Genomic DNA, 26,494 nt, shown 5'->3' on the forward strand with positions numbered 1-26,494 from the left:
AGGCAGAGGCAAGCGGATCCCCGTGAATTCGAGGCCAGCCTGGTCTACATAGCGAGTTCCAGACAGGCTCCAAAACTACAGAGAAACCCAGTCTCGGAGGGGAAAAATCTGGAGTGGTCAGTGACAATTTCTACCCTCGCCACACAGGACACAGACTCAAATATGATCACGGATGAGTTGCTGGCCTTCTCTGGTTGTCCCACATCAATCTGAACCTTCTGGGAAGATTCAGGTTCAAACCAGAGTGGGTAAACTGTTGAAGACTAGGAATGTGAAGGGCTCGAGGGTCAGTGTGGATGCATACTGGATTCTCAGCAATGGGCTGCTGACGGAAGCAAAGAGAGACAGCCAAAGGGCCCTTTCCCTATAGCGCCTGGGCCTGGACGGCGTTACCGCAGTCAGGCGATACCTGAGGAGTCTTGCTCGCCTCCCACACTTCCTACTGAGGCCGATGCAGAGTTGTACTCTACTGTTTTGAGCTTTGGCCCCAAGACTTGGCAGCCTGTGCTCACAGATTCCGTAGGAGAAATCCGGGAGATTACAGTCCTTCCAAATATCATAGAAACAACCTGTTTGCCAGCTGCAGATTACAAAGCCCTTTTATATATGCTTTCATTTTGTCTTTTGCTAGCTCAAGAATTTAGGCCTGGGCATCCCCTCTAGCTGGTGAAAGGTCTGAGAGGCTGCCACCAAGCCCTCCAAGACACACACTCAGGGGGCGGGAGTCAGGACTCAGGCATCACCTAGGTTGTAGCGATCATCTCTACAGGCTCAGATAATCATATGCACCATTATTTAAAAGAACCCAAAGGTCCTGAGTTCAATTCCCAGCAACCACATGGTGGCTCACAACCATCTGTAATGAGGTCTGGTGCCCCCTTCTGGCCTTCAAGCATACACACAGACAGAATATTTTTTTTTTTTTTTTGGTTTTTCGAGACAGAGTTTCGCTGTGGCTTTGGAGCCTGTCCTGGAACTAGCTATGTAGACCAGGCTGGTCTCGAACTCACAGAGATCCGCCTGCCTCTGCCTCCCAAGTGCTGGGATTAAAGGCGTGCGCCACCACCGCCCGGCTACAGACAGAATATTGTACACATAATAAATAAATAAATATTTAAGAACCCTAGAAGCTGGGCGGTGGTGTCTACAAAGAGAGTTCCAGGACAGCCAGGACTACACAGAGAAACCCTGTCTCAAAAAACAAAACAAAGAAAAGGACCTTAGAGACTGGACAACATAGAAGAGAAGGCATTTGGGATGAGCATGATTTAAGGTCCTGGGGGCAGAGGTTACGCTGGGTCAAACTCAGAGCTTCAAAGAGCAAGGTTCTTATAAAACAGGACTCTGAGCCGGGCGGTGGTGGCGCACGCCTTTAATCGGGAGGCAGAGGCAGGTGGATCTCTGTGAGTTCGAGACCAGCCTGGTCTACAAGAGCTAGTTCCAGGACAGGCTCCAAAAACCACAGAGAAACCCTGTCTCAAAAAAAAAAAAACAAAAAACAAAAAAAACCCCAGGACTCTGAGCAAGGTGTAGTGATGTACGCCTTTAATCACAGAGACTGATAGATCTCTCTGAGTTTAAGGCTAGGGAAGCAGAGTCGGAAGACTTGTGGTTCTATGGCTAGATCTAGTAAGAGAAAGCCGTCCGCAGCTGCCTAGCTAGGTATCGAATGTATCGGCTCTCTTCTGATGAGGCCTGGGAGAGAGAACAGGATCAAGCCACTGCTTTAGGCTGCCAATAAGTGCGGAGCGCTGTGATTGGTCCTTGTGTAGGTAAAAGAGAGAGCCCGGGTTGCTGCGTGGGGGCTTGGGGAACGTCATGGCGTCTCTCAACAGTAAAACTGCGGTCTGCGTGGTCTGTTTGGAGAAGCCGAAATACCGCTGCCCGGCTTGCCGCGTGCCCTAGTGAGTCGGGGCTTGTGGGGATTGGGGAGAGCGAGCACCGGGCCGGGAGGGAAGCCGGGCCGCGGGCGGGGGCTGCGGGCAAGGGGCGCGTGCTGCGGCTGTCCGGGCTGACGGGGCCTCCTGTCTTTCTTGTTACAGCTGCTCGGTCGCTTGTTTCCAGAAGCACAAAGGTAAGACCCTGGACCACTGTCGCAGCCCTTGGCCCTACTTTGCCTTCCCGTGCCCGGTAATCCAGCACACAGTAGCTCGAAGCAGGATTCCCACGAGTTCAAGGCCAGACTGAGATCTTGTCTCAAACCGAAGCACGTCAACTACTTTATTGGAAAAAGTCAGTCCTAGCTGTTTGTTCGACTTAGCATTCTAGTGTAGCCCCTGACAGAGGTGAATGAGCCAGCAGTGTTTCTGCCTTTAAAGTAATGGTTGTTTATTGTTTACAATAGAAAGAAGATTTTCAGCTGGGCGGTGGTGGCGCACGCCTTTAATCCCAGCGCCCGGGAGGCAGAGGCAGGTGGATCTCAGTGAGTTTGAGGCCAGGCTAGGCTCCAAAGCTACAGAGAAACCCTGTCTCAGGGGGAAAAAAAAGAAAGAAATTAATAAAAAGTTTTTCTGTGTGTGGTATTTTCAGACAGGTTCTTTTTTATATAGTCCAGTCTGCCCTCAAACTTCTCATATCCTGCTTTCTCCACCCCAAGTGCTGGGATTATATAAAGGAGTAGAGATCTATGCCATCAGGTCTGGCTAAGACAAGTTACTGACCCTTCGAGAGAAAAGCTGGAGATGGAGAAATGGCTCTGCCGTTAAGAGCCTCTTGTTGCTTTCCCGGAAGATCTGAATTTGGTTCCCAGCACCCACCTACTGTAGGCAGCCTGCAGGTCCATTACCAGGGGATCGACGCCCTTGTCTGACCTCCACAGGCACCTGAATACTATGGCGTACACACAAGTAAAAACAAAACCTTTAAAACAGCAGTGGTGGTGGTGGGGCATTTGGGAGTGATGGTGCCAACTTCAGCATTGGGGAGGTTGAGGCAGGAGGATCCCTACAAGTTTCAGGTCAGTTTGACATTATATTGAGACTGTTGAGAAAGTTTGAATCATCTGGTAGGTTATGTGTATAATGTGAACACTCTTTCTTTCTTCTTTTTTTTTTTTTTTTTTTTTTTTTGGTTTTCCGAGCTAGGGTTTGTTTCTCTGTGTAGCTTTGGAGCCTTCCTGAAACTGTAGCCAAGTCTGGTCTCCACCTCAGAGAATTACCTGCCTCTGCCTCCTGAATGCTGGGTTTAAAGGTGTGCAGCACCACTGCCCAACATGAGCACACTTTCTATACAGTAAAAGTATTTACTTGTGCATATACATCCACAAATACATTGGTCATGAGTGCAAATAGGTCCGTAAGTATGTACCTTTAAGGTTAGTCATTATGTGTCGTTTGTGACTTTAGAAAGTTTATAGCTTTTCAAACAAGATTTATTTATTATGTATACATTGTTCTGTCTGCAGGTATGCCTGCAGGCCAGACGAGGGCACCACATCTCATTACATAATGCATTTGAATTCAGTTTGCTGGGAATTGAACTCAGGGCCTCTGGAAGAGCAGTCAGTGCTCTTAACCTCTGAGCCATCTCTTTAGCCCTATTAATTACAGCTTTTTAGTTACTTTTTATTTGGGTTTGGTAATGAGGTCTTAGGTATGTCAGGCTGGCCTAGGACTTACTTAATTCTCTATTCTCCTGCTGTATATTGCTACAGTGTTGGCTTTACGGGTGTGTCAATCCCCCTGGTTCAGATTTTTTCCTTTCCTTTTTTTTTTAAATTTATTTAACTTTATTTTATGTGCATTGGTGTGAAGCTGTCCTGTCCCCTGGAACTGGAGCTATAGACAGCTGTGAGCTGCCGTGTGGGTGCTGAGAATTGAATGTAGGTCCTCTTGAACAGCAGCTAGTTCCCTTAACCACTGAGCCATCTCTCAGCCCCCTAAATTTTTCCATTTTTAATATCAGCATTCAGGAAGCAGAGATAGTTGGACCTCTGAGTTTGAGGACAGCTTGGTTCCAGGAGAGCCAGGACTACACAGAGAAATCTTATCTTAAAAACCAACAAAAGCCAGGTGGTGGTAGGCAGTGGTGGCACAGACCTTTAATCTCAGCACTCAGGAGGCAGAGATAGGTGGATCTCTGTGAGTTCGAGGCCAACCTAGTCTACAAGAGCTAGTTCCAGGACAGGCCTTTAAAGCTACAAAGAAACCCTGTCTTGAAAAACCAAAAAAAAAAAAAAAAAAAAAAAAAACCAAAACAAAACCCAAACAAACAAAAAACCAAACCCCCCTGACTCTCCCCCAGAAAAATTAACTGGAAATTTTGATCAACAGTAGCATTTGTCTAGCATGCATTAGGCTCTAAGTCTCATTGGCAGCATATGAGTGCTTTTTTTGCCCCAGTGGCCTCTTTTTTTGGGGGGGTTTTCAAGATAGGGTTTTTCTGTGTAGCCCTGGCTGTCCTGGAACTAACTCTGTAGACCAGGCTGGCCTCAAAGTCACAGAGATCCACCTGTCTCTGCCTTCTGAGTGCTGGGATTAAAGGCCACTACCACCCAGTGACCTCAATTTTTTTTTAATATTTATTTATTTATTATGTATACAATATTCTGTCTGTGTGTATGCCTGAAGGCCAGAAGAGGGCGCCAGACTTCTTGTGAGCCACCATGTGGTTGCTGGGAATTGAACTCAGGACCTGTGGAAGAGCAGGCAATGCTCTTAACTGTAGTAATATGGAGCGGCGGCGGGGCTGCGTCCCCAACACCCCAGCCGCCTGCCCGGCTAGTTTATGCCCCGAAATAATTACACAGACACTGTATTCATTTAAACACTGCTCTGGCCCATTCCTATCTAGCCTCTTCTAGGCTAATTCTCACATCCCGATCAACCCATCTCTAATAATCTGTGAGCACCGGTCTTACCGGGAAGATTCTAGCCTAAGTCCATCCTGAGTCGGAGCTGGGGCATGGCGTCTCTCTGAAGCCTCTGCTCCGGAGAGGAGAGCTGCAGAGTCTGACTTCACTTCCTCTTCCTCCCAGCGTTTTGTTCTGTTTACTCCTCCCACCTATCTCCTAACCAATGAGATGGGCCAGGGCAGTTCCTTTATTAGCCAATGACCTTCCTCCATCACTTAACCACTGAGCCATCTCTCCAGCTCCCCTCAATTTTTTCTAACAAGAATTTAACAATTTGTTTTTGAAGACAGGGTTTCTGTGTTCTCCTGGCTGTCCTGTAACCTCTCACCCCCATCCCACTAAGACAGGGTTTCTCCGTAGCTTTGGAGCCTTTTCTGGAACTTGCTCTGTAGACCAGGCTAGCCTTGAACTCACAGAGATCCACCTGCCTCTGCCTCCTGAGTGTGGGATTAAAGGTGGGTGCCACCACTGCCCAGCTGTCCTGTAACTTTTTTTTTTTAATTTTTTAAAAAGATTTTTATTTATTAATTACGTATACAGCATTTTTCCTACATATATGCTGCAGACCAGAAGAGGGCACCAGATCTCATTACAGATGGTTGTGAGCCACCATGTGGTTGCTGGGAATTGAACGCAGGACCTCTGGAAGAGCAGTCAGTGCTCTTAACCTCTGAGCTATCTCTCCAGCCCTCTTTTTTTTTTTCTTTTGGTTTATTTTGTTTGCAATAAAAAAGAAGTTCAAGGACTGGACTGGAGGGATGGTTGAACAGTTAAGTGTGCTTGGTGCTCTTCCAGACTACCTGCGTTTGGTTCCCAACCCCTGTAACTCCACTTCAGGGGCTCTGACTTCCTCTTCTGGTCTCCACAGTCGCTGTCACACGTCTCTCTCGCTCCTGTTTTCTCCCATCCCAGACCTCTCTGCCTGCCAAAGCTTCTGGGCTTCCTTGGTAGACTCAGACCAGACCTTCTCACCTTATTCATCTCTGTTGTGTGTTCTATGGCCAAACTCCCCCAGCGTGGAGAGTTGACTCCCATGTCTATGTTCCTAGTTGTGTATGGTACATTCATGTGGTATCTGAAACTGCTGGGAAAACGTGATGCTTGTAGAAGTCCCTGCCATTAGTCCTGGTGAAAGCCCTGTGAAATTGGCTTTGGGGCACACGGCCACCTGCGCTAACCCTTCTGCCACAGTCAGAATTACTCATGGTTTTCTTTGGCCTGTTGTTCCATTTGACCTCCCCGCCCCCTTGTCCCTACGCAGTACACATGCTTCCCCCTGGCTTGGTGGGGAGGTTGTGTTTGCGTAGCCTGAAATGTGCGTCTCTCTCAGAGCAGTGCAGTCCGGAAACCCGTCCTGTTGAGAACAGAAGAACGGCGGCTCCTGTGACAACAAGGTCGGAGGAAGACAAAGGTGAGGTGGGCGGTTTTGACCAGGTAACTTCTACAGGATTTCAAAGATGAGAAGTGGGCAGGATGCAGAAGGACTTGAGTAGCATCTCCAGTCTCAGGGGGGTCACAGGTTGTCACAGGTGGAGTTTCCAGCATCCTGGGGTGTGGTTCCGGGAAGGGGGAAGGGAGCAGGGGGCTGGGGGTTTGTGTTGCGCCCTGGTAGGTCCACGTGGGAGGCCTGCTCTGAACTGCTGGAGTCTCCCTAGAGTTCAGAGCAGTAATGGGCTGTCACTGCACTCATGTTTCATGCTGTCCATGTGTTCGTCTAGCCATAAAGCCTCCTGAGTGTCATGGCTCTGCAGGCAGCAACTCTTATGCCACAAAGAGGTCCTTAAGATTCACAGAAAGGAGAGGGGCTTTTTCTTCTTGGAGAACCTTCTCATGTGGCTCGGGCATATCTGCCCTTTTCTGAGATCACAGGGTTATGTTTGCTAGGATTGTACAGGGCCTCGTTCATTGGCCCAGCACAGGCTTGGAGTCATGACAGAGGCAGGTAGGGCGTTCAGAAGCACAAAACAGGGCTGGAGAGATGACTCAGGTTAAAAGCACTGGCTGCTCTTCCAGAGGTCCTGAGTTCAAATCCCAGCAGCCACTGGTGGCTCACAACCATCTATAATGAGAGCTGGTGCCCCCCTGTGGCGTGCCGGCAGAACGCTATATAACAATCAAATAATTTTTATAATAAATACATCTTAGAAAAAACTACCTGCAGAGCCAGACCTTTTGCCAGCAGACCACAGGAAGCGTGAACCATCATGCACTGGTTAGGCACAGTCACCAGTCCACCACCTTCTCTTTCCTGCATGAGGGGATGTTTAATTTTGAAGTACAAGAAGCAAGCTGTTGGGCTGGAGAGATGGCTCAGTGGTTAAGAGCATTGCCTGCTCTTCCAAAGGTCCTGAGTTCAATTCCCAGCAACCACATGGTGGCTCACAACCATCTGTAAAGAGGTCTGGCACCCTGTTATGGCCTTCAGGCATACAGACAGAATATTGTATACATAATAAATAAATAAATTAAAAAAAAAAGAAGCAAGCTGTTTATGGTTTTGACTGACTCCTGCTGTACCCTCACCATCGCACACATGCACATACATTGTAACCATGGCTGTCCTGGCTTTCTGCTCCCCTCAGACGATGACTCCTCTGTGGCTGATTTCCTCAACAGTGATGAGGAAGAAGACAGGGTGTCTCTGCAGAAGTTAAGGAATTTAGGTAAGTCTTTGCTGGGCTTGGTTTTTGTTAATTTATGTTGTTTATTGCTGTACAGGCAGTGAAACCTGGGAGAATGGAGCCTAAACGTGAGATAGACCACAGTCTCATGCAATAGCCAGCTTTATTCAGAGCACCAGACAGTTTATACCCTGAGGGTTAAGACTGTCACCTGAGCAAAGTGTCCAATCACAAGGACAAGTGCGGGAGGCAGCTTTTCCATAGAGGCATATAAAGAAATAACACTAGCTAGATACAATGAGTAATCCGAAGTCACTCCTCTGCGCCACGCATGGGAGGGACAGGAAAGCACATTCTAAGAACAGTTCCAGATTCTTGAAGAAGCTGAGGTCACGTGACTCTTGTTTTCTTGGTGCACGCAGAGTTCCCTTTGCAGGACTATTCCAGCACTGTTTCCTTTGTGTGGAATGTGGGTGGGTCTCTGAGTTATATTGGTGGGAGGCTGGGATAGCTCAGAATTTCCTGCATTTTCTTTTCTGTCTTCTTTTCTTAGATGAGACAGTTTTACTGTATGGTCCCGACTGGCCTAGAAGTCAGTTGGCTTCAGCCTTGTTGCCACCCTCCTCTCTGCCTCCTGATGCTGTATTTCCCTACTCAGAGTTGCTGTTATTGTTGTGTATGAAGTGGGTGTGGGCTTGAGTACAGTTCCAAGGACAACTTTTCAGGAGTCTCTTGTCTCCTTTGTGAGTTCTGGGGATCAAACTCAGGCCACTAGGCTTGCACGGCAGGTACTTCTGCCTGCTGAGCCACCTTACTTGCCCCTCTTTATCTTTAAATTGTGTATATCTCTGTGCACCTGAGTACAGTGGCTGGTGGAGGCCAGAAGAGGGCGGTGGATCCCCTGGAGCTGAAGTTATAGGTGGTTGTGAGCCACTTCACGTAGGTGTGGGAACTGAACACAGGTTCTTTACAAGTGCAGCAAGTGCATGAAACTGCTGAGTCATCTCTCCCCTCATTGCACCCCTCTACCCTTCCTCCAGGCACACACAGAAGTCAGAGGACAATTGTAAATGGAGGTTTCTCTCTTGCCCACCCGGTCCAAATAAACACTCTGAGGCTTAGTATTAATTACAAACTGTTTGGCCAATGGCTCAGGCTTATTACTAACTAGCTTTTACATCTTAAATTAACCCATTTCTATTAATCCATGTATTGCCACATGACCATGGCATTACCTCACATCTTGTTTCTCTGGGGGCTGCTAGCCTCTTTCAGAATCCGCCTTCCTTTCTCTTTAACTTTTCTTGGATTTCCCATCTGACTCTATTCTGTCTGGCTATTGGCCAGATCAACTTTAGTAACCAATAGTAATAAAGTATTCACAGCATACATAGGGCACCTCACATCAGACAACTTTTGTCTCAAGTATTGAACTCAGGTCATCAGGCCTGGCGGTAAGCATCTTTACCTGCTGAACCATTTTGCCAGCTCTTTTTAAGATGGGATTTGGGCTGGGCTGTGGTGGCACACGCCTTTAATCCCAGCACTTGGGAGGCAGAGGCAGGTGGATCTCTGTAAATTCTAGGCTAGCCTGGTCTATAGAAGACAGGCTCCAAAGCTACACAGAGAAACTCCACCTCGAAAAATCAAACAAACAAACACACCAGGATGGTATTTGGGGGAGGAGCTGGAGAGATGACTTAATTAACTACTTACTGTGTAAGATTTATGATTTGACTTTAATACCCAACATCTATTTAAAACAAGCAAGCTGGGTTCTATAACCCTAGCACTAGGGAGGTAGAGGCAGGAGGATCCCAGTGTTTTGTTGGCCAGCCTATCATGTGAATTGGTAAGGGCCGTGTTGGAAGTGACGGCATGGATCTTTGACCCTAGCACTTCCAGACAGGGCTGCACAGTGAGAGACCTGTCTTGGGGATAAAAATGGAGAACAATTTCAATTGAGGAAGATACCCAGTGGGGAACTTTGACCTCCATGTGTATAAAATGGGATTTATTTGAGACGATCTCATCTAGTTCTTGTTGGCTTGACATTTGCCTGTAGACCAAGCTGGCTTCAGACTCAGATCTACCTGCCTCTGCCTCTCTTGTTCCTAAGATTACTATGTAATGTGATGTGCGGGGTCTCTCCTGTCCAGCCCCAGGATTCTGTCAGCATAATGGTTTCAAATCTCCCATCTTGCACGTGCCAGGTGTAACATTGGAATCCTACAGATTTTGTAGGTTGGTATAATTGTGCTTTAAAAGTATAGTTGGTTTTCTTTGCGTACCTAAGCCTTTCTCAACCTTCAGGCTCAGGTTAGGCACTTTTCTAGCTTCCCTTAGTGCCTTGGACTTACTAGTAATTTACTACTATAGCCACATTGGTGGTAGAGATTTGTGCCTTTTACAGCAGCCTGTGGGGCAGAGACCTGTATTACCTGTCTTCAGTACCCAGCGTACAGTGCAGTCATAGACTGGACAATCACCAGGGAGAGGACGGTGTTCACCACATTTGAATTATGTGCATGTGTCTGTAGGTATATGCACATGAGTCCAGAGGAGTCAGTCTCCTGGAGCTGGAGCACAGGTATAGGTTACCTAACTTGGGTGCTAGGAATTGAACTTGGGTCCTCTTAAAGAGCAATATGTGTTCTTAACCACTGAGCCATCTCTAACTCGGTCACACATTTTTGTAGCACCACTTCTTTGGTGCTTGTAAGAATTCTGTTATTGGTCTTAATTGCATTTGTGTGTGTGTATATGCACACAGGCTCCAGGAGGCGTTGAGAATTGCCGTCATTCTCTACCTCATTCCTTTGAGACGGTGTCTCTCATTGAGCCTGGAGCACACACCTTGGCTAGGCTCAGTGATCCACCTGTCTCTGCCTTGCACGTGTTCGGGTTACAGGCGTGCATAGGACCATGCTTGCCTTTAAGTGGGTGTTGAGATAGTAACACTGGGCCTGTGCTTTGCAGAGCAAACACTCTCTCCAGCTCAGGTCTTTGTTCACATGTATATTGAAAGTTAATTTGTGGGTACAGTCATCTGATGTTCAAGGCAGCTTGGTTCCAGGACCTGTTTCTCAGCAACGGTCAAGTTTCTTTTATAAAATAGTACTGTAGTACTACCACTTGGGAGGCAGAGGTAGGTGGTGAGTTTGAGGCCAGCCTGGTCTACATAGTGAGTTCCAGGACAGGCAGAGCTACACAGAGGAACTCTGTCTCAAGAAAAAAAGGGGGGGGGAGGGTTCTGTAAAACGTGTAACTGATGCACTTGAAGTCATCTAACCTAACTTGAGGCAAACACTTAATGTGTAGTTATAAGGAAAAAAAAATTCACATTTGGTACAGGTGGTAAAAGGTTTGTTTTTTTGAGACAAGGTTTCTGTGTAGCCCTGTAGACCAGGCTGGCCTTGAACTCACAGAGATCTGTGCTGGGGAGTAAAGGTGTTTTTTTTTTGTTGTTTTTTTTTTATTTAACATTTATTTATGTTCATTGGTGTGAAGGTGTCAGATCTCATGGAACTGCATTTTCAGACAGTTGTGAGCTGCCATGTGGGTGCTGGGAATCGAACCCGGGTCCTCTGGAAGAGCAGTCAGTGCTCTTAACCGCTGAGCCATCTATCTCTCCAGCCCGTAAAGGTGTTTGTTGAATGTTTAGATGTGTGGTTGGTTGTACAACCTAATGACATGGGTTGGCAACATGGTGGCTAAGGAGATACAAGCCCTTCATAGTTGATTACACTGGAAACACTTAGCTTTTAGCCCCTGCCATGGGTTCCACTTGAACTTATAAGCTGGCATTGATTTTTAAGGTGAATCTGCAGCTTTAAGAAGCTTACTGCTCAACCCACACCTGAGACAGCTGATGGTTAACCTCGACCAGGGCGACAACAAAGCAAAACTGATGAAAGCCTGCATGCAGGAGCCCTTGTTTGTGGAGTTCGCAGACTGCTGTTTAAAAATCGTGGAGCCACCCCAGAAGAACAGGGATTCTTAAACCTGGGTGTGCTCTTCGCTCAAGCTGCCCACTGCTCCTCTTAGGAGGAGGTTGTTTCCAAGGCTGGAGGACATGTAGGTCTTCATCAGACAAGTGGGGATACTCAAGATGCAGGTCCTTTATGAAGAGGAAACTTGCAGCTGGATGGATGGCTCAGCTCTTCCAGAGGACCAGTCTTCAGCATGACTGCCAACAGTTGTAATTACAGTTCCGGGGCTCTGACACCCTCTCCTGGCCTCTGAAGGTACTGTAAGCATCATACACAGCTGTACCTGCAGGCAAAACTCAAACATACATTCTTTTTAAAATAGGGAAAAGGCTATTTATATTTACATGGTGGTTTTAAATTTATTTCTGGTACAGTTCAGAGTTACACCATAAATACCAGGTTTATCCAGGTTTAGTTTTTGAATTAAAAACTGATTGATAGTGTTACTGAATAAATTTAAGATGTGGTTCTGTGTACATTGCATTGCTCATTGTTCTTGGTGTCATTAAATAAATCAGTTTATTAAATAGCATTGTTCCTTAATGAACTATATGTAAATTTTCCCCAGCCAAAATTTTAGAGCCAATTTTAGGGTGATTTGGCCATTTTAAAGTGCTTGTATGTGGCCCAGTATCTATCCTGCTGTAGTGACATTCTGGACGGACAGTCACATCTGCTGAACCTGAGCCTGCAGGGGGACAGTAAGCTGGGATGTGGTCCTAATCTTGGCTTGGTAACTAGCACCCCCAGATCCTGCCAGTGCCGAGGCCATAGTCCTAGCTGGCTGGTGTTCTGACCACGAAGCCCTGGCTCACAGACAGAAGCTGTTGCTTGCACACGCAGTTGGAGTCGCTGTGGGAATAGCTTGGCAGTTGTGTGTTGATCAGATGTCTTTGGCAAGGCAGCTGGCAGGAAACGGCCTTCTGGAAACAAAGGCACTAAAGATCACGTAGGCAGGTGGGGTAGAAGAGTCACACTTGGACTGGCCTGTGTCTTTCTAGCAGAATCTGATTAAAGCCAGTAACACTGGAGGCTGGAGGTTCAGGGCAGATGTCAGCATACTGAAGTGGAGACTTCCTGCAGTGAAACTTTATCGAGCCCTGGGGAGAAAGAGAACCAATCTATGAGTGGCAGGGCCCAACAACACCTCAAAGAGAGAAATCCATTCAGGGTGACAGACTCCTAGTATTTCCTATTACTCTAAGGGTACTGGCTGTCATCCCACCTACTGACAGCTGGAAGATCAGAATACTTGTTTACCCCTTGTCAGTTTCAGGGAGACTTTGTACAGATTATATGGCATCTTGTTGACTTCATTTCTTTCCTCTGGTCCCTTGTACCAGGCGGGGTATTAACCCGGTTTTACAGAGGAGAAAATGGAGGTTCCGAGATGACATGCCATTACCAGGGTTATCCAGGGAAGGGGCTGAGCTGGGACCAGGCTGGGAGGCCTGCTTTCAGGTCAAACAGGTGGCACAACACACAGGACCCGGCCACACATTCACTATTTCCAGTTGAGAAGGTGACAGCCAAGTAACCAAGTGGTAGAATGTCATCTGAGGAGACAGACTATGGCCACACTCGTTTCTCAGAAGTGGAACTAATGTCCTAGAGTCAACTGTGCTAATCTTTAATTCCTTACAGCAACCCTGTAGGGAGTTTCCTGTGTCCATCTGGTAGAGGATACAGGGCTGAGGCACTTGCCTAACTGAGGATCTCACATTGCAGAGGAAGAGCCAAACACTCAGAGATAAAATGCTTATAAGCAGTTTTTGAAGGGCTCTGAACAATCTGGTTTTTGTTTGGAACAATGGCAGCAAGGAACACCTATAGATTTGGCTTATTCCATAGGGCTAGGGAGTTTTGTGCTATTCCCTCCCTTCTCCGCCCCCCCCCCCCCCCACGACAGGCAGCTTTGTTCACTGCCTTCCCCAGTGAACAACCTGGAGCTGTGGGAAGGACAGCCATGGCATCTCAGGAGAACATACCTGAGGCAGCGCTCTGATGGATGTAATGCCAGCCTGATCTTGTTGTGGTGTCTGGACGTTGTTGCTGGGGTTGCCCGTGGGAAGCCGGAGGCAGGCATGGGCCACCAATTTACTTTGAAAGCCGCGCACACCCACAGCTGAGTTGGCTAGCACCAGTCCCATGGGCCAGAGGTGGATTATTGCCTCTAGTAGTTTAGTGTGTGCTGGGGACAGCGAGGAGCTCAGGGAACTGGGAGCTTGAGGCATGGGTTTATCCTCCATACCATCCAGTTCTTTAGAAGCAAGATAGGCCATTCTGATCTTAAAGAGAAAACATTCCTTTATAATGTTAGGTTTGCCTAACCTTTCTAAAAGGACTTACTTTTGCGTTCATTTACTTGACACAGAAGTAGTATGCTATAGTGGACATGCTGAAGTCAGAGGACGGCTTATGAATTGGGGCTTGATCTTGGGTAGTCAAGATCTAGCCCTCTTTAAAAAGATAAAATAGTTAAGTGGTGGGGGTGCACCCTTTTAATCCCAGCAATTGGGAAGCAGAGACAGGTGGATCTCTGAGTTCAAGGCTAGCTTGATCTATAGAGTGAGTTCCAAGACAGCTAGGAGAGAAACCTTGCCCTGAAAAACCAAATAAATCAATAAAAATTAAAAAAAAAAAACCTCTTTGTGTGTATGCATGTATGCTCATGTGGGCATGAGCATGCCACGGTCACCTATGGAGGTCAGAGAGAGCTTTTGAGAGTTTGTTCCTAGCATGAGGGTCCCTGGGCTCAAACTCAGTTGGTCCACTTGCTGAGTCATCTTACTAGCTCTTTTCCAGCATTCTGACTGGAAAACAATCAGCTTGACAAGGTAAACTCAAGAGCTTTGGCTGTGATGCCCTGGACTAGACTGGCTTCATGGGGCAGAATGTCAAGAAACTGCAGTTTTATTGGCAGTTTGAGCCTAGGGTTGCTTATGCCACTCTGTACAGGAGCTATCTGTACCCTTTCTATACACGGGACACCAGGCTTAGAGGCTGGTGCCACACCCCAGCGGCAGAGACATCCCTCTGTCTTGGGCCTGTCTGAAGCCCACCCCTGGCCTTCAGCCACACTCACTCTCCACTTTCGCCAAGTGCGCTTGATGACCGTGGCAGCGCTGTGTAACCTTCTGATGTGTTTCCGCGTTAACCAGGACCGGATAGCTAAAGAAACAGCAGAGACATAAAAACCATCATTAGAGCTGTTAGCCATGTGGCCAATATGGGTTGATGTGAAAATATGAAGTCCGTTTTCCCAGTGATGTCAATATATAAGGCAAAATGGGGCTTAAGAGTCGCTCCTGGAAAGATGGCTCAGTGGTTAAGAGCCCCCTGCTCTTGCAGGGCACCAGATTGGTTACCACCACCCATATGGTGATTCGCAACCTCTTCTGACTCTAGTTCTGGCCTCCAAGGCACCTGAACGCATATGGTACACACACTCTTGTGTTATACTGCCCACAAGCTTACAGATAGCTGTGCACACACCAGTCTTACATTATACACTTACACACACACACAGTCTTACGTTATACTGCCCATTACAGATAGCTGCACATTGAAGGGCCACCTGGGAGCTGTAAGGACCCAGGCTGCCACTGACCTCAGACTCAGTCCTCATCAGTTCCCAAGGAACAGGAGGGGTCTGGGTGGCCTGTGCTTGTGTGGAAATGTAGCTCCATGTTATAGCACTTGCCTAGCATGAGTGAAGCCCTGGGTTTGATTCATGGCACTACAGAAGGACAAATGATTTTCACTTTTCAAAATCAGCCTGTCAGGACTGTGTTAGTCAGACCCATCATATGGAATCAGCCCCACCTACCTGCCTGAATGAGCACAGCAGCCCGCCTCTGTTTCTCCTGCTTTTGGAGACGATGTCGCCTCCAGCCACACTGGATGCAGCGGGCACACTGCTCCAGCATCTGGGCACGTCCACATTCCAGAAGCTCTAGCTGAGAGAAGAGGAGTCCATTGAGGTGTTTGGCCTCTCCTCCCTACCCTGAGAACGGCCTACACTTGCTGCTGGCACTCGTAATCTCATTCCCCAGTCAGTTTACCATGGAGTCAGTCATGAAAATCTTTGTCCTGCCACAGTACAGTGGGACTTGTGTGGTCTCAGCTGGGTCACTGGGAGGGGTCGCTGTCTGAATTAAAGCTGGCAGAGCATGGAGAATGTCCTGTAGTAGAGGCTGCAGTGTGGCCTCCTTGGCACATAGAGGCTGCTCTGGAGGTGGGAGAAAGGCTTCATCAGTGCCCGCTCATTCCCACGGGCTTCTGGAGTCTGAAGAGCTTGGCTCTCTAAGCCTCTTATTGTTGTTCTGAATCTAGTCATTTCTTCTTCCCCCTTTCATCCCTCACAGTCCTGGCTGTTTGGGACTGAAGTCACCACTGCCCCATGTCTCCTTGGACAGGCTGCAAGGTCTGTAAGCCTGGAGAGGAAATCCCAGACTGCTTGGCTACTCCCTTGGTCCCACCCCTTACCAGGTACAGTCAAGTGAAGAAAAGGAAGACCATACCCAACTGTGGGAAAGCCCTCCCAAGCGTGCCTCCTGTTTGGGAAGATTTACCTGAGGGCTCTGACTGTTAGCAGCCCAGAGCCTCTTTGGAGACAGAGGACATCAAAGCAGATGCAGGAGACGAGAGATGAGAGACATCCAGAAAATGGACCAGGGCCCAGAGAGGCTTGTTGGTAAGAGAGACAGGAGAGCGAACCGTGGAGAGAGGAGAAAGGGGAGGGCGAAGGAGAGTGACACATTCCCAAGAGAAAACTACTGGTGGGGCCCAGAAGGGCTGAGAGGTTGGGGAGCAGCTGTGGCTGGGCTGAGGTTTGTCCTAGTCCTTGTGTCTGTCCCTCTGCCTCTAACATTCCCACATTAGTTATGAACAGCTACACTGCGTCACAGGCTAGGCTTTCACCCTAGTGCTTTGTACACTTCTCCCCCTTGGATGTCTCCCGGACCCTGGAGCTCAAGCTGGCCACGCAGGGCTGGTCCAGATTCCTCAGATTTCCCTTTTGCCTACTCTTCTCACTGGCAAGGCTAAGTTCACCGTCCATTTCTGTCTACCTCTGTATCTGTACAGAGCCATGCCTACCAACACTGACCAGTATGCCCATAGCTGCACACAGCTCTGGCTTCTCCGTGGGTGGCTCACAGCCTCACCCTCAAGACCCCCCATAAGGTCCCTAGAGTGAAGAGCATGAGGTGGATGGAGCACTGGCTCTCTCCTTTGAAGCAGCCACCTCATCTACCCAGGAATAAAGTTCACCTGGCACTCTAGCCTTCCCTGCCACACCTACGGCTCTGTCTCTCGCCTGGGAGCTTTTGTTCAGATGTCACATGCAGTGGGCGTCGCCTAGCTAATCCGGTTATCGCCACCTCCTCTAAATGCTTTCCCCTCCACATCTCCCTGGCACCAGAGTAAGCTCTCTGCCTGCCTTTTCTTTCTTTCTTCCTTCCTTCCCCCTTTTTTTTTTTTTTTTTTTTTTGAGAGAGAGTTTCCTCTGTGTAACAGCCATAGTTGTCCTGGAACTCACTCTGTAGAGCAGGCTGGCCTTGAACTCACAGAGACCCACCTGCCTCTGCCTCCTGAGTACTGGGATTAAAGATGTGCACCACCACTGACCTTTCTACACCATTGTCAGCTGGGATTTGTTCCCCACATTGTGCAAACAACCATCAGTCTTTGGACCCTCATCTCTGAGAAGGTACAGCTCAGTCCTCAGTAACCTACGGTTGAACAAATGACAAAAAAAAATGGGCTCCACTCACCAGAGGGCCCTTTGGCAGAACACAAGCCCCAGAGACCAGAGGATGTGCGAAGTCGGAGCCGTCTCAGTAATTTATATCGTTCCACGAAGTTCTGGTGAGAGACCCTGGAAGCCAAAGAAGACAAAAAGAACAAGACTGTGAGCCAGGTGCCTAGCTGGGGCTCAAAGTCAGTGCTGCCTGACCATCCCAACTGAATGGAGGAGGGTGTATCCTAGAGATGCCAAGGGCCACTCAGTGGGAAGCCCGTAGACAACATTTCCATCCTCAAGACCCATATGGTGGGAGGGCAGAACTGACTTGCCAAGTCGTCCTCTGACTTCATGTGGTATGGCATATCTCCTTGTGGTAGTGGGGTGCTCAAACCCAGTGAGGATGGACAACATGTACCTGCACAGTTCTTAAGACTCTGAGGCTTGTCTCTGAACTTCTCAAATCAGACAAAGCCACAGGAGAATTCCTGATTCTCATTTCCCTTTTCCTTCACATTCCAACTCTGGCCTTCCCCAGACTAGCCCATTTTGGTAAACTGTCCTGATTCAACCATCTGCCCCAGAAGACAGCAGTTGTTTCTACAGTCTGGACACAGACTACTCCCTTTTTTAAGAAAGGGCCAGACCCTTTCTTAAAAAAAAAAAAAAAAAAAAGTTTTTTGTTTGTTTTTCCCCCGAGACAGGGTTTCTCTGTAGTTTTGGAGCCTGTCCTGGAACTAGCTCTTGTAGCTTAGGCTGGCCTTAGATGTGTGTTGATCTTCGTGTTTTAGTATCTCAAGTGCTGGAGTGTGCTACTGTGTCTGGCCCATACTTAATTTTCTTGTTTCCACAGAATGTAGGCCCTCCAAGGGCAGAGAAATACACAATGAGTGAGTGACTAGATGTACAGGTGCCATCCCTTTGCCACAGACCTGCCATTCTCATCCCTTCCTCCCTCTGTCTGGCCCAAGCTCTGAGCGCCACCAGGCCTTGGCCCTACAGCACCGTGGCTCACTTACCGGATGGGAAAGCCAGCAGCACTGATGTGGATGGTCTCCACAAGACCACAGGCCTCCAACTGGCTCAGCACCTGCAAGGGTGGGGAGACAGGGCAAGCACCTACAGGTCAGAAATACCATCTCTTTTGCATATCTCTGGTCCTGACCTTCAATGATAGGCACAATTAGCTGACAGAGATGTCAGTCTCCATGGGACCAAAAGAAACCAAGAGGTCCTGATGATCTCCCTGCTGGAAGGGAGGACCTGAAAGGCCCTGTCTGATGCTGGCTCCTGATGTAGCTAAGGTCTGCAGTGGTCCTGGCTGTCTCTCACCTCTCCCAGGCTGATACCACTTCACAATACAGAATTGCTTTATTCTCTTCCGGCATCAGAGCTGCTCAAGCACGGAAGGTTAGACTGCGAAGATTCTTACTTGATTTGAACCCATAACTTTACCACACAGCCAAGTTATCTTGGCGGTACGCCACATTTACCAGGTGACTGTTGGCCATTCTTCAGTGCCGTCCAGCACTCACACATCTCTGTACCCCTCAGAACCTGAAACCCTGAGGAGTGCTTTTGTGTAAACTAGAAATGAGATTAACAGTCCAGAGATAGCCGTACTTCATGGACTGCACAGACGCTCAACAAATCGTAAACAGCCATTGCCCCAAGCAGATTCAGTCTCTTGTCAGAGATAGGCTAGGTGAGCAGGGAGCAAGGTGTTCTACTAGAGTCCCCATGTGCCACGCTGGCTAGGCTTGGTGCAGTGTACAGACATACAACCACACACGACTGTCCTGCCAGAGCAGGGAGGCCCAGCCTGAGAGATTGTATGTGATCACATCTGGAGATGCTTTCCTTTGGTTTTCTAGGCCCTGCCAGATGGGGTTTGATACTAGGCAGCTGTAGCTGAGGGTTAGTTACCTCTTCCTGGAGGAAGGTCTGTGGCTGACTCTGGCTGTTGGGCTTGATACAGCGAATGTAGTGGGGTGTTGTGCTATGTAGGACCTGCAGGAGCTGTTCCAGCGAGGCCTGCAGACAGAGAAACCTGGGTGAGGCAGGATTGGGGCTGCGCAGGGTCATAAGCTGGATTCTGGTTAGTGGGAATGTTTTGTCCTTAGTGGCCCTCTCAGTCTTGACATCAACACCCATATATCCCCCGGGAACTACTGGAAATCCCTGCTCCCTCTGAAACAGAGTTTCTCTGTATAACCACCCTGGCTGTCTAGAACTTGTACTGTAGATCAGGCTGGTCTCAAACTCACAGAGATCCGCCTGCTTCTGCCTCCCGAGTACTGGGTTTAAAGGTGTGTGCTATCCCACGTGACTTGGAAGTTCTTAAAGAACGTGTGCAAGGCAGTTTAATCACTCATCACTTGTCACCTTTATCCAGGGATGCTCTGACCAGTGGCTCTCACTGATCCTCTGGTATAGAGCTTGTCCCTCTCCTTTCCTCCTCACTTCACTCCTACAGGAGAACAGCTTCACATCACCCCTGCTGTTATACTATGTGCCAGAGGGACGTGACTCCGACAGTCTACTATGTCACAGGTCAGCCTAATAACACACAATCTGTGCAGTACTGTCAGTAGTGTCTGACGCTGTGGCTGTAGCACACTCCTCAGACAGTAAACTCGAGTTTCCCAGGGTGCCCTCAAGGTGACGGCAAAGTAGGGGTTAACATATAAACAGGAACAAATAAAAAAAGTGGCAGGGTGGGTGAACAAGATGTGGAAGGGCAGTGGTCAAGAGGTCCCAGGAGTGGGAGCAACCCATGCAAGTTTCACACAAAGGAAGCAGAGAACACCAGGAGAAGTGGTATTCTGGCCTAGCCAAGCACAGGGTTTGAACAGGGCAGTCACAGCTCCATATAAAGTGTACTCTTCTCTGACTACCCCATGAGCAGAGGGTGAGAGCCCCTATTCCTGTCACATTCTTATATCCCATGCTGTCTCTTGCCTGTTTCCTATGGGCCCTTTACACTTGAAGAGACCTGTGTCATTTCTGCATGGCACATTACTGCTCCCTAGCAGACAGCCCCGATCCTGAGGGGTGCTCAACAGACAATTATGAGAGTGAACACAGCACTTCATGTCATCACCACCAGACCTACCTTGAACTTGGATACCACAGTCAATGCAGGAGCCCTGCTCTGGCCAGGCAGCTCCTCCTGGGTCTTCTCTTCAGGGTTAGTAGGAAATAGCATCATGAGCAGAGGGTCTTGGGATTGCTGCAGGAGCCCAGTCAGCTCAGGGGGAACAGGGTCCTATTTGGAAAGAACAAAGGTGGCAGGTAGGTGAGCTGCTTCCTAGTGCTAGTTGCTGCTCTAGCACCTCTACCCGAGCTCGGGACTTCATAGAAGGGCAGGCTGGAGTCCCACGTAGAGTGTGTCTGCTGGCCAAGAAGAGACATGGGCTGTTTCCAGGCAGGTCAGGATGGACTAGCCAGCATCTTGGTTAGGGCTCAAGAAGGTGAGCCTAGATTTTTTTTAGGAGACTCAGGAGGAAGAGGATGCCAGTTAGGAACTACTTTGTGCAGGGATTCAGCGCCCACCTTGTTCTTCTCCACCAGGCCTTCTGTGTGGTACCGCACGGGTCCTGCGAAATGCACAACCACAAAGCTGGGCTCCCGACTGAGCTTATTAGGGCCCAGGCAGGGCTTGCCTGCCAGAGCACTCTCGATGCGTGTCTGGAGTTGGGCTGCACTGCTCGGCCGATTAAGGCGGCATTCCTGTAGGGTGGGAGCGGGTGGTCATCATCGAGGTCTTACCACATCTTCACCTTCCTCAGTGTCTGGCCCCCACTGCAGTAGAGTTGTAACACAGGCACTATATCAACTCCAGCATGTGTGTGCGTGTGTGTGTGGGAGGAGCACAGGGATTAGCACACTTATTTGCAGATGCGGGAGAGAGACAGACAAAAGAGCACATAAAACAGTCACCAAGGCCCCAAAAAGTGCTGCTTGGCTCACTGGCTGAACCTCCCTACCTCATTTATGAGGGAACAGATGCTGATGGGGCTCCCCTCGAGGAGATCCAAACAGGTCTGGTTGTCCTGGTAGTTGACAAATGACCACTCCAGGCCCTCAAGTGCATATTCCTCCTGGGCAGGGGTGCAGTGGGAGAAAGTTCCACAACAGCATTAAGGAAGGAACAAAAATATATTAAAACACTCTCTTACATCGTTATTAGTTATCAATTAATAAGACAGGAACAAAGGTGTCTAGTCATGACTGGGCTGGGGGGCAGGAAGAGGCAGAGGATCCAGAAGGATGACCTGCCTTGCTCCACACCTCACCTGCTGGGCCTTGAGGTAGTGAGCCACAAAGTGCTGCTGTAGCTTCTCATTGGCATAGTTGATGCACAGCTGTTCCAGACTGTTGTCAGGGAATGACTCAAACCCATACACATCTAGCAGACCTTTGGAGACAGGAGAGAACCATGGGGCTACCACGGGGGGGAAAGAGGACAACTATAGGACCAAATGGCTGGACCCTTGCTGAGGTCTCATACTTAGAAGCTTTGGGATAAGGCTGAGTGATCGCTGTCTCCTGTTCCCACCACCCACCCAGGTAGGACCCAGGACCTCTTCCCCTGCCCCATACTAAGTCAGAGCAGGCAGAAAGCCAAAAATCTGAATGAAGGGCAGCCCAGGCGCCAGCATACTTTTGAGTCTGTATCATCTGGCCCCAATAGGCTCCTCCTTGAGGATATCAGGTCCCATTTTTTTGTGTGATAGCAGGAAATGATCTCTGAAACAACCGAGTTCAGAGGACCTCGATTTCACCAGCCTAGCTGATGCGTCTCTTTAAGCAAATTGTGTCAGCACCCCTAGGTTTTACTTCCTTCCCCTATTCGACTCACCTAACCCAAGAGTACAACACCGATCTCAACTGTGTCTCCCACTCTAGCTCTGACTACTCTTCTGGGGTTGGAGCTAAGTCTCTAGGATAAAAGGACCATTAGGGACAATGCATAAACTGGTCTGTCTGGAGAGCCATGGACATGTCATTTGTGGGCAATCAAATGTAGAAATATCACCAAAATCCTGGATGGATGGATGAGGACACTGGCTGAGAGGAGAAAGGAGCTGCTTAGAGGCACACAGGTGACCCAAAGACCCTCCCTCCACCCAGGGTTCAGCTGCTTTTCAGGAGGGCCCGTGGCAGGGTGAGCCTTGCTACCTATGAAGGCAGTCCAGGAGTTGGAGTCTGCACAGATGCTGCTGTTGATCACTGATACCAGCCAGTCGAACAGCCTGTTGATGGGAAAGAGTGGGACTGTGGTGAAACTGCTCTCCCAGGAAGGGTGCTACAAGCTAGAAGGCCCTGTGTTCTGAACCTACTGGGCCAAAGGCTAAATCCTCTTGTTTCTGGCTTATGCAGTCTTGACCTACTGCAGAGGCAGGCTCTAGACATATACATTTCCAGGTATACAAAAGCCTGAGCTGTCCTCATAGCATGACAGCACAGGATAGCACAGGCTCCTGGGTCTGCATTAGTCATGAAGCCCATCACAGCTGATGCTGTGACTAGAAGAGGCTACTGGCAGGTCCTAGTCGGGTTAGCAAGGAGCTGACTGCATTAAATTCCTCTGAAAAACGCTTAAGGAGCTGCCACATCCTACTCAGTCCCAAACAAGTGGCCCCAAGTCACAAGAATAATGGCATTCTCTACTCTGGAACTGTCACTAGCCCACAGAACATGAAATTTCTGGGAGCTGGAGAGATGGTTCAGTGGTTAACAGCACTGGCTGCTCTTCCAGAAGACCCAGGTTCAATTCCTAGCACCCACATGACAGTTCACAACTGTCTGTATCTCCAACTCCAGGGGATCTGACACCTTCACATAGACATAAACGCAGGCAAAAAAAAACCAATCCACATAAAATAAAAATAAATAAGCTCATTTAAAAAAAAAAGAAAATGAAATTTCGATACAAGCTGGCAACAAGCATTACACGGTTCAGGGACTTCTTTCCTACACATTGCCTTCTCCTACATCAGTAGGAAACAGAGCCTATATACAGACTCTGGAATGGAACCAGCAACCCCTGCTAAATATCTTTATTTAGTAAGTAGTAACACAAACTTTTAATCACAGCACTGATAGTGAGTTCCAGGTCAGCCAGAGCTACATGGTGAGACCCTGTCTCAAAATAACCCTCCAAAAACAAAAGTCCCCCAACTTTTGACCTAAACCCTGCTTTGAGGCAGCAGTACCTGTCTATAGTTGCCATGGGCTTAGGAAGACTTCAGATTCTTGGCTCTGAAAAGGGTTGTCCAAGATCTCACATGCGCACACATATAGTGGTCATGGATAATCTCGGTACTCTGACCCCGACAGCCTTTACAAGGCACTCTGAAGGTTCTCAGAACTCAAGATGAGGTAATCCTTGACCATATGGTCCAGAGGATGGAGATGCCTATGTCATGTCCCCAGAAAGGAAGGCCAGAACCCACTTTCCCTGCTGTACTGCTCCTGCCTGCTGCGTCTTTTGTTGGCCCTGACTCTGAGCTGAGCTCTGGCTCCGCTGCTGTCTCTCCTACTCCCCAGGTGAATAACCTTAGGAACCAGGGTGCAGGAGACAGAGGAGCCTATCTACCACTCAACAGTCTGAACCTGTGCTTTATGTTAAGGAGGAGATCACCTTTGGGGGGCTTGCTTTGCCGAATGGGAGCTGAGCAGGCTTTCCTCACCTAGGCTAAGGTCAAAGCAGGCTCTTGTACTTGAACGATGAGCTGAATCTAGGTCAGGAATGTGGCAACTTCACCATTCAAAACAAGCACAGAGGCCAAAGGCAGTGTTTAGGGCAAACCTGGGAACTATGCCCTGCCATCTCCTGGAGGCCCAGCAACTGGTCTGCTTTATTCAGAACCCTCTATCTTGGGCCTCCACCCATTGCCTGACAGTGTTTAGTCCAACCTCAGACAGTCTAAGAACCCATGGGAAGTAAAGGCCCAGGGTAAACTGCTCACCGTGCATAGATCAGTTTGGCCAGACAGTCTCTGCGGGTGTCACACTCAGCTCGGGAGCACGGCTTCCGGAACACTTGCTGCTGCTTGCCTGCCTTGATGGTTCGAATCTGCACAGTCTCCAGCAGCATGTTCTCTGAGAGCTGCAGCAGTGAGCCTGATGTCCTGACAGAGGCTGGGAGGAGAGTCCTCCTTAAGCAAACACCCTCCACTGGAACTGAGTGGATGGAGGAGGCCTAGGTTCTGAGAGGCTTGCCACAGGCCTCCTTACATGGCAGAGACAGGACCTGAAGCCACAGTATTACAACTGGACAAATAATTTCTAAAGCACCTGACCGATTTTCTCATTGTGAGACGGAGAAAACAGTGCTGGCTTCACCAAAGGCTGAGGAGTAATTATCCATGGCAGGCCCGTCAGCAGCTGGCTAATCAAGGCTGCCAGACTGAAAGTTCAGCTTTCAATTTCCCACCGCACCTCAGTAACGGTAGTCACTCTCCTGTCAGGTGCAGCCCACCATACCATCCCTGTCTCTCACCTTTGGAACCATCCATCAGTTGGCAGGGCTGGGCTTCATCATCTGAGTCAGCAAAATGGACATTGCCAAGGTGCAGCAGTCCAGCAAGGACCTGAAGGCAGAAGGGGTGGTCAGGAAGCAGGGGCGTGAAAAAGCTGATGTCGCAACAACAGAGGAGGAGGGGAGCTCCTGACCACTGTCCCACTGTCTACCTCTGTCAGACAAGATTTCATGTTAGAGCATCCCAAGACAATCTCTTCCACATCCTATGAGGTACATGTCACAAAGATGCCCGCAACAGAGATGGGAGAGGTTAATGTCGAGCCTAGGCCAAGATTAAGAGTCTAGGCAGTGAGACTTCAGACGCCTCCTAGAGCAGCCAGTAGGCCCTGCCTCCATCCATTCTCTGTCCCACTTCCTCTCTCTTCATGAACAGTCCATGTGGGGGTACTATTCCCTTAGTTATGGGCCAGTGTCATTTCTGCCTAATGGGGCTTGGTCATGGCTTCCTGGGACCCTTTCTCAGCATTACTGGGCTGTGATAGTAGGTGCTACCCTTCTGCCTTTGCTTTCAATGGTTTACAGAAGTAATTTCCAGAAGTTATGATGACAAGGAGAACACTTGGTAATAAGTTTGGAAACCCTTGGATCTCATAGAGAGAGCAGAGCCTTTCCTGCCACTGTTGTCTGGCCCCAGACAGATAATTTCCATAGGCTATTAGTCTTCTGGCTCCAAACTACCCTGGGAGAGGGCAGCTGTGCCCACTGGGCAGCATGGCTATGGTATATGGTACAGGGTCATAACATTTTCAGTGGAATGGATGAGCCTTGCCCTGGGAAAACCACCTTCCTGACCGTGGTGTCTTTCCAGCCAAATAAGAATGTCTTAACACCCTCAAACAGCACTCATGCCCAGACAGACTCCTACTGCTCTCCACTCCCTCTAGCCTAGCTCCATGTACTATCCTTCTGCACAAACTCCTACCTAGCAGTGTCCATACTGGGTCAGATAGCTCAGCTTCCAGAGGCCACTAATATCCCCATCTTCCTTCAGTGGCTTCCCTGTCTGTCCTCGGCCCACCCTATACACTGCATCTGGTAGCTGTAGGAGTTGAGGAAGTAAGGGAAGCAATTGGTCTTCAGCAAAGGTAGAAAGGCAGTGAGGAGGAGAAGGCTAGCTCACTGGGCTCCCAGAGGGAGAGGCAGAGGACAGTGGAGGAAGAGGCGGGCACTGGAATGAAAATGCCTGGAACTAACTTTATCACTTAGTTGTGTCTTGGGTAGGTTTCTTTTCTTTTTCTTTCCTTTTATTTGCTTGTTTTACAAGACAGGGCTTCTCTGTGTAGCTTTGGAGCCTGTCCTGGAACTCGCTCTGTAGACCAGGCTGGCCTCAAACTCACAGAGATCTGCCTGCCTCTGCCTCCCGAGTGCTGAGATTAAAGGCATGCACCACCACTGCCTGGCTCAGGTAGGTTTCTTTACCTCTGATTTTCTCAAGTATAAAATGGAAATAATCTCCACGCACAAAAGATTATTGATAAAATCAAGTGAGCTAAGAGGTGTGAACATAACTTCTAAGCTTTAAAGTGTTAGACAAACAAGGAAATCTCTCTATTCTTGTTACTGTAATAAAACCTGCCCTAAAGTCTTGTGCTCTGGGAGTGTGAGTCACTGTGCCATGTTCATTACTAAGTACTATATGGTGTGTCACTAACCCTATGGCCCAGCTCCTTAGATATGGTCCTGTGAAGCCTGAAGTCCTAGACACTTGTGGAGAGAGTCCCAAGTCCAGGG

General features: G+C 48.7%; 2 protein-coding genes across 5 annotated transcripts in view; one reads left to right on the forward strand and one right to left on the reverse strand.

Annotated features, from left to right (window-relative positions):
* Positions 1 to 1,743: 1,743 nt before the first annotated feature.
* Positions 1,744 to 11,950, forward strand: Znhit3 (zinc finger HIT-type containing 3). Its single transcript, XM_075991274.1, has 5 exons — positions 1,744 to 1,904; positions 2,043 to 2,074; positions 6,183 to 6,263; positions 7,435 to 7,515; positions 11,292 to 11,950. The coding sequence occupies exons 1-5, from the start codon at positions 1,819 to 1,821 to the stop codon at positions 11,474 to 11,476; spliced, it is 465 nt and encodes a 154-aa protein (XP_075847389.1). The 5' UTR covers positions 1,744 to 1,818; the 3' UTR covers positions 11,477 to 11,950.
* Positions 11,951 to 12,135: 185 nt separating this feature from the next.
* Positions 12,136 to 26,494, reverse strand: part of Myo19 (myosin XIX) — a 29,573-nt gene continuing 15,214 nt past the window's right edge. For 3 of the 4 annotated variants that reach the window (XM_075991256.1, XM_075991253.1, XM_075991254.1), the window contains 15 exons: positions 24,722 to 24,812; positions 24,189 to 24,360; positions 22,396 to 22,469; positions 21,510 to 21,631; positions 21,201 to 21,314; positions 20,767 to 20,943; positions 20,327 to 20,479; positions 19,138 to 19,245; positions 18,231 to 18,301; positions 17,243 to 17,346; positions 15,530 to 15,696; positions 15,295 to 15,424; positions 14,551 to 14,636; positions 13,454 to 13,753; positions 12,136 to 12,565 (listed from right to left, as the gene is read on the reverse strand). In XM_075991256.1, the coding sequence (XP_075847371.1) occupies positions 12,437 to 12,565; positions 13,454 to 13,753; positions 14,551 to 14,636; positions 15,295 to 15,424; positions 15,530 to 15,696; positions 17,243 to 17,346; positions 18,231 to 18,301; positions 19,138 to 19,245; positions 20,327 to 20,479; positions 20,767 to 20,943; positions 21,201 to 21,314; positions 21,510 to 21,631; positions 22,396 to 22,469; positions 24,189 to 24,360; positions 24,722 to 24,812 (1,998 nt within the window). In that variant the 3' untranslated portion in view covers positions 12,136 to 12,436. Of the gene's footprint in view, positions 12,566 to 13,453; positions 13,754 to 14,550; positions 14,637 to 15,294; positions 15,425 to 15,529; positions 15,697 to 16,020; positions 16,155 to 17,242; positions 17,347 to 18,230; positions 18,302 to 19,137; positions 19,246 to 20,326; positions 20,480 to 20,766; positions 20,944 to 21,200; positions 21,315 to 21,509; positions 21,632 to 22,395; positions 22,470 to 24,188; positions 24,361 to 24,721; positions 24,813 to 26,494 lie in introns of those variants that run through there. The other variant, XM_075991255.1, reaches the window with a different exon arrangement.

Source organism: Microtus pennsylvanicus, chromosome 11, assembly GCF_037038515.1.
Source record: "Microtus pennsylvanicus isolate mMicPen1 chromosome 11, mMicPen1.hap1, whole genome shotgun sequence".
NCBI classification, from domain to species: domain Eukaryota; kingdom Metazoa; phylum Chordata; class Mammalia; order Rodentia; family Cricetidae; genus Microtus; species Microtus pennsylvanicus.